This window comes from Melospiza georgiana, chromosome 24 (assembly GCF_028018845.1).
Source record: "Melospiza georgiana isolate bMelGeo1 chromosome 24, bMelGeo1.pri, whole genome shotgun sequence".
Taxonomy (NCBI): domain Eukaryota; kingdom Metazoa; phylum Chordata; class Aves; order Passeriformes; family Passerellidae; genus Melospiza; species Melospiza georgiana.
In genome coordinates, this window is record NC_080453.1 from 5,620,161 (window position 1) to 5,627,305 (window position 7,145).

The 7,145-nt window shown below is 48.3% G+C and overlaps 1 protein-coding gene across 1 annotated transcript; it reads left to right on the plus strand.

The window, feature by feature from the left end:
- Positions 1–378: 378 nt before the first annotated feature.
- On the plus strand, positions 379–6,815 carry SF3A3 (splicing factor 3a subunit 3). Its single transcript, XM_058040169.1, has 17 exons — positions 379–516; positions 594–641; positions 772–824; positions 1,279–1,384; positions 1,790–1,862; positions 2,250–2,341; positions 2,467–2,549; positions 2,920–3,058; positions 3,363–3,431; positions 3,954–4,021; positions 4,339–4,446; positions 4,616–4,685; positions 5,147–5,311; positions 5,420–5,530; positions 5,764–5,854; positions 6,168–6,223; positions 6,530–6,815. Exons 1-17 carry the CDS (start codon positions 421–423, stop codon positions 6,605–6,607), a joined length of 1,506 nt encoding a protein of 501 aa, XP_057896152.1. The 5' UTR covers positions 379–420; the 3' UTR covers positions 6,608–6,815.
- Positions 6,816–7,145: the final 330 nt, after the last annotated feature.

Below are 7,145 nucleotides of genomic sequence, written 5' to 3' on the forward strand. Positions count from 1 at the left end.
GCGCTCTGACACCGTGGTCAGACACGGCTCTGGGCTCGGACACCGTGCTCGGACACGGCCCCGTGCTCAGACACTGCGCTCGGACAGCGCTCCGCGCCCTGACACCGCCCTCGGGCACCGCTCCGCTCTCTGACACCGCTCTCGGACGCGGCCCCGCTCTCTGACACCGCGCTCGGACAGCGCTCCGCTCTCTGACACCGCTCTCGGACGCGGCCCCGCTCTCTGACACCGCCCTCGGGCACCGCTCCGCTCTCTCACACCGCTCTCGGACGCGGCCCCGCTCTGAGGGCACGGCCGGGCCGCCGCCGCCTCCTGCCGGCCGGCCCCGGGCACCGCGCCGCGCCCCGGAACCGGAACCTTCCCGCACACACACCGGGGCCTCACCGGGGCCTTCCGGCGGTAGCGGGAGCCGTGCGCGGGATGGAGACGATCCTGGAGCAGCAGCGGCGCTACCATGAGGAACGGGAGCGGCTCATGGACGTGATGGTGAAGGAGATGCTCACCAAGAAATCCACGGTGCGCCCGGGGCCTTGAGGGGGGCGGGAGGCGCCGCCGGGGCCCGCGCTCACCGCTCTGCTCTGCTCTGCCCACAGCTCCGCGACCAGATCAACTCGGACCATCGCACCCGGGCCATGCAGGACGTGAGTGCTCCGGGGCTGGGGACGGGAGCGGGGCTGGGGCCGGGGGCGAGGGGGCCGGGCTGCCCAGAGCGAGCGGGGCCTGTCCCGGTAACGGGCTCGGTGGCGCTCGGGCCTCTCCTTTGTTCCGCAGAGGTACATGGAGGTGAGCGGCAACCTGCGGGACCTGTACGACGACAAGGACGGGTGAGTGTGCCCGGGGTGTGCCCGAGCGTGTCCCGCCGTTTGAAGTCAGTGTGAATGTCCCGAGGGTGACACGCGAATGGTGATGCGGCGACTGAACGCAGGGCAGGACCCGAGGGCACATCCGTGTTGGATGGACACGTTTTGTTGTGTTGTGTTATGTCGTGGGGAGGCCCTGGCTGCTCCAGGGTTTGTCAGGGGCTGCAGCCTGTGCAGGGGGATGTGGCCACAAGCCCCTGAGCCTGCTGGGCTAGGAGGTCCCCCATGGCTCAAAGGTTTGCAGTCAGACACTGAGCACAGACCTGGACTAAGGCTGTGTCAGTGTCACCCTTCCCTTCCCTTCCCTTCCCTTCCCTTCCCTTCCCTTCCCTTCCCTTCCCTTCCCTTCCCTTCCCTTCCCTTCCCTTTCCTTCCCTTCCCTTCCCTCTGTAATCTGTTGCTGTCCATGAACTCACAGCCTGCGTAAGGAGGAGCTCAGTGCCATCTCCGGGCCCAATGAATTTGCAGAGTTTTACAACAGACTGAAGCAAATTAAAGAATTTCATCGGAAGCACCCAAATGAGGTGAGTTGATACCTGGTCCATAGGAACAGGTGAGATGTGCTATGTTGGGTCTCATCCCTACAGGAAACAGAATTTTTGTTTGCCGAGTTTATTGCATTAATACACAAGTACTGAGAACACTCAGCATAGCTGCTGAGGGTCAGGAGCATGTGAGGGAGCAGTGCAGGACACTCACCCTGTTCCCTGCTAGAACAGGGATGTTCAGCTGAGCTGGGATCAGATCTCCCCTTTCTCATGTTGGCTAAAGCCACACTTTTGCCTTTGTACAGAAAGAAAGGTGACAAAGCTTTGGGTCTATTTTCTGTTTGCAGTTTCATTATTTGCTGTCTTGTGTGATTTTATATTAGTTGTTCTGGGACAGGAGCTGAAGTAAATCACTGTGTGCCTTTTATCTGTGCCTTGCAGATCTGTGTTCCTATGTCAGTGGAGTTTGAGGAGCTGTTGAAGGCCAGAGACAACCCCAGTGAAGAAGCTCAGAGTAAGTTTGTAGTTTGCTTCAGCTCTGGCATTATTTAATAGGTTGTTTGATCTGGTTTGCATGTTTCAGGGCCTCACCTCCCTTTTACTAAATGTATTCTGAAAATTCTCCTGTCTAAATGTTTCTGAACTGCAGTTTATAGTGTTCCCCAGTGAGGCTGCTGTTACTGAGGAATGTTCTGGTGCTTGCAGCTGGGGCTGCTCAATGAGTGTCAGAGGCATTGTAGCCCCTTCCTTAAGCATAAGTGACTTCACAGCTGATCCTTTTCCAGTTCAAAAACAGTTGTAGAATAAGTAGGGAATATTAAAGTAGGGAAAATAAAGCTTTAATAATAAGTAGGGAATATTAAAGTAGGGAAAATAAAGCTTTTCATGATCTTTCCTGCAGATCTGGTGGAGTTCACAGATGAGGAAGGGTATGGACGATACTTGGATTTGCATGATTGTTACCTCAAGTACATTAACCTGAAATCATCAGAGGTGAGTGGCTGCTGTGTGTGGGCCCAGGCATCTCCAGGCCCTGCACAGGCTGAGGCTCCTCTTTTCTGGGAGCTGGATGTTAATTTGGCCATGTATGAACTCTGACTCACATTTTCTGTTCTTAGAAATTGGATTATATCACTTACTTATCCTCATTTGATCAACTCTTCGATATTCCCAAGGAGAGGAAAAATGCTGAATATAAGAGGTGAGCCTGTTTGCCTTGTGAGAAGGAATTTACTGGTGAGAAGGAATTCCTGGTGAGAAGGAATTTACTTCTGAAGTGTCCAGAGATTATAATTAACAGTCAATTTTAACTCACATAGATTGGGTACCTCAGCTCAATCATATGTCTCAGCCCCAAGCAAACTTGCAGTGCAGCAGAGATGTGGAGAGGCACATTTAGCTCAGAGGAAGAGCTTTAATATACCCTTGGAACTGTTATGTCAAGAAAATCCTGTGTGGAAATCTGGCCTGACCTTGTTCACATCCCTGTGCAGCACTGGAGGGTGGTGCCTGTCCAAAGCTGTGCTGAGAGGGTGACAGTGAATTTCCTGTGCTCATGATTCCCCTGCCAGGTATCTGGAAATGCTCCTTGAGTACCTGCAGGATTACACAGACCGAGTGAAGCCATTGCTGGACCAGAATGAACTTTTTGGGAAAATCCAGACGGAGTTTGAGAAGAAGTGGGAGAATGGCACATTCCCGGGCTGGCCGGTGAGCAGCTGGGCCTGGGGGATGTTCTGTGCTTGGGAGGGGCTGTGGGAGTCATTTGTGCTGGGGGCACCATGGCTGTGTTTAAATTCATACTGGCCTGAATTTAAAACCCAGCATAACTGGTTTGAAACAAGCATTGTTTCAGATTAGCTTCTTTTGTATCTTCACTACTGCTCCATTTGTAGTTTATTAAGAGCATTTTTCTCTGTGAAATGAACTGCTTTACTAGAGATTAAAATGTTCCATGTCCAGAAGTGTTGTAGTTTGTTGTGCAGCTCTTGCATGTGGTTTTTTTTTTTGGCAGAAAGAAACCAGCAGTGCCCTCACCCATGCTGGTGCCCACCTGGACCTCTCGGCCTTCTCCTCCTGGGAGGTAATTAATTTTCCAGTGCTCTGCACATACTACCACATTTTGAGCAGATGGAAGTTCAGTGATTTGGGTTTTTTGTGTACTTTTAGTGCTGTGTTTCTGTCCCTGGCTCTGTGCTTCCTGGGTAAAACTTTGATGGTGCTGATGATGTGATTTCTCCCATTGGGGGTGTAACTTGAAAGACCTGGTTAGATTTGTCACATTCCTCATTTTCCTGGGAGCAGGGGTACAGTGTTGACAGTCCTTTCTAAAACACTGTTCATCAGGGTTTTTTCTTCATTAATAAGCTAATAGATATATTTAGCTATATTTAATAAGCTATATTTAGCTATATTTAATAAGATAAAGTGGGCTATATCCACATTGTATGTGTTGAAAGTCCTTTCTTAAAAACCGTTCAGGGTTTTTTCTTCATTAATAAGTTAATAGATATATTTAGCTATATTTAATAAGATAAAGTGGGCTATATCCATATTGTATGTGTTGAACAGCTTGTCTCTCACAGTGGTTTATTTATTTGAACAGGAATTGGCCTCCCTGGGACTGGACAGATTAAAATCAGCTTTGCTGGCTCTGGGGCTGAAGTGTGGCGGGTAAGGTGTAATTTTGTAGAGTTCCCTTCAGTTTCTGGGGTGTTCCTGTATCACATTTCTGTCTGGGATACTTGTGTGGTTATCTCTGTTGTACTAGAATTACCTTAGAGATGTTTGAAAGATAAAACTTTAAGAACCAAGCAGTGGGATCTGCTGCTTTTAACTGGTCCTGTCTCTGGTACAGTAGACTTTGACTTTAATAAAGACAAAGATAAAATGAATCTCATGGTTTCCTAAAAGCTACATTTGGATTTTTATTGCATCTCAGGAAATGTAAAACTGCAATCTAGACTCATCCCTTCCCTGCTTCTCTGCAGGACTCTGGAGGAACGTGCTCAGAGGCTCTTTAGCACCAAAGGCAAATCCCTGGAAGCACTTGATCCTTCCTTGTTTGCTAAGAATCCAAAGACAAAAGGAAGCAAAAGGTGAGTTCTCAGAGGTCATTCTGAGGCTGGCAATGTTCTCTGCTCTTGGATGAGGAGTGTTCTGTAGTCACCACTCTTGTTGGGTATTAAAAGCTTTTCATGCTGAACCAAACAGAAGGTACCAGAGCTGAACTTGTGTGTTTAATGAAGATACCCTCATCTCTTTCAGGGACACTGAAAGAAATAAAGATCTTGCATTCCTGGAAGCTCAGATTTATGAGTACGTGGAAGTTCTTGGGGTAAGGATTTTATTTTATTTTTAAGCTTTTTTATTTCAGAGCTGTCAAATAGTGGCTGGAACATTGTCCTTATCTTTACATGGTGCTTTCATAGGCACATCACATCAGTGTTCTGCACCACACCTGTTTTGTGCAAAAGTCATACAGCACTGCAAACCTTTACTGGATCTGCCTTGCTCCTTGTGTTTAGTTTTGGGGGATTGTTTTCAGGGGAGTGGCTGCTGCTGTGGTAACACTGGAAGTGCTAATAGGTGATACAAGGTTTCATTCTTTACAAATAGGAAATGTCAGAGTACTAAAAACTGAAACTGTTTGGCTCGGTAAGGTGGGAATTCTCTGCTTCACACTGGTCTTGTTTCCTCCCTCTGTGCACTGAGGGAGTTCTTGGCTGCACGAGTGACTTTTTGCCTGACTTTTTGCTGCCGTGGTGTGTGGACAATCCCTTTCTTTCTCCCCTGCAGGAGCAAAGACACCTCACCCACGAGAACGTGCAGCGCAAGCAGGCACGGACAGGGGAGGAGAGAGAGGAGGAGGAGGAGGAGCAGATCAGCGAGAGTGAGAGTGAAGATGAAGAAAATGAAATCATTTATAATCCTAAAAATCTGCCTCTTGGCTGGGATGGGAAGGTAACTGAGACTTAGCAGGCCTGGAGAAGTGGGATAGGTCACTGACTCCACTCTGCTTCTCTGAGTTTCTTTGCCAAGTGACCTAATCCTGCTGTCTCCTTTCTCCAGCCCATCCCATACTGGTTGTATAAACTCCATGGACTGAACATCAACTACAACTGTGAGATCTGTGGTAACTACACCTACCGAGGGCCCAAGGCTTTCCAGAGGCACTTTGCAGTAAGTGGCAGCCCTGCTGCATTCATTCTTGCATTGTAATGAGTCCCTGGGGTCCCTGAGCAGCATTTTTGCCATGTGGGTCTGAGCCTGTGCTGCAGGGCAATGCAACAGAACCCAGAAATGGTGGGACTGGTGGATTTGTACTGTGATAGCATGTCTTTCACCATGTTCAGATGTTCAGATGTTAATGTCTTGTGGTGTTCCCTCTCACACTGATCCCATCTCTTCCCCAGGAGTGGAGACATGCCCACGGCATGCGGTGCCTGGGCATCCCCAACACAGCTCACTTTGCCAATGTCACACAGATTGAGGATGCTGTCTCATGTAAGTAGTGATGGCAGGGCAGGGAATATGTTAAAGAGCACCACCTTTTCTGAAAGGGTGGCTTTGGACCTTGGTCTCGTGTCCCATCCCAAAAATCCATTTGAATTCTTGTTTGCTGCAGCTCAGTGCCTTTCAGTAAGCACAGTGGAATGATAGTACAGTGGAATGATGGATTATAACATCCATCCTTTGTAATGGATGTTAGATACATTCCTGGGTTTAAAAGGGAAGGAAAAAAGCTCATGTGTGTGTTTTTTAGAAGCCACTATCTCAAGGGAAGTGACATAGATGCTGTTTGATTTTGTGTTTGCAGTGTGGGCAAAGCTGAAACAGCAGAAGGCTTCAGAGAGGTGGCAGCCTGATACAGAGGTGAGCAGTGAGAGGCATTCAGTGTCTCCCCTCCTGTGTCCATGGGAACCCCTTGTTCCAGTGTCCTGGTGCCTTTTCATAAACTTCTGTTCCAAAGCCATTTTTCAACAGGGTGCAGGGAAAAGTGGGAACTAAAATCTGTAGCACACCCTGTAACAACTCTGGCCCTGGCTGAGCTCTTCTCCCAGCACCTGCTGGCAGATCCACTGCCTGCCTTCCTGCACAGAAGTTCTGGCAGGGTGCTCATGGTCAGTGACTGCTCTTGGAGCTAACATTTGAGTCTCTAAACTGTTGGTTCTGTTCCAGGAGGAATATGAGGATTCCAGTGGGAACGTGGTGAATAAAAAGACCTATGAAGACCTGAAGCGCCAAGGGCTGCTGTAGCTGCCCCCAGGTGAAGGATCCCACCACATCTGCAGAGAGAGTGGATCTGGCAGCAGCTTTGACTTCTTCATTTGTCTGCATTTTGTATGTGCATGAATATAGATTTCAAGAATACTTTATAGAGTCACTTTCTAGTAAGCCACTTAGACTTGTGACTTGTTTTATATTAAAAAATACCTTGAAAAATAAAGTAATTGTAATTTAGGAAGTGTTGAGAGTCTTGTCTTCTTTCATATGCTGGAAGGAAGAGTTTTGATTGCAGTGTGTTTAAAATGCTTTTTATACAGCTGTCAGAAAGAATTCCTTCTCTCATTTCCACTCTGCTGGAAATGTTTATGGTGAGAGTTGACTGAAGCACATGGACACTGTGTGCTGACAGGTATGGTCCTATTTCTAGATCTTGGTGTGAACTTATGGTTTTCTTTAAAAAACAAGCTCACCTGGCTTACAGAACTGTTTTTACCTTGGGTTTATGTCCCTGGGGAGCTTTGGCCGTTGTTTTTTTCTGAGAACTGCCAACTGAGCCTCAGGTTTGGCT

Coding starts and splice junctions, on each gene's coding strand:
- SF3A3 (XM_058040169.1), top strand. CDS start 421: ATGGAGACGATCCTGGAGCAGCAGCGGCGCTACCATGAGGAACGGGAG. Junction 3,059..3,362: donor GCACATTCCCGGGCTGGCCG/GTGAGCAGCTGG, acceptor TTTTTTTGGCAG/AAAGAAACCAGCAGTGCCCT. Junction 5,531..5,763: donor CTTTCCAGAGGCACTTTGCA/GTAAGTGGCAGC, acceptor TCTCTTCCCCAG/GAGTGGAGACATGCCCACGG.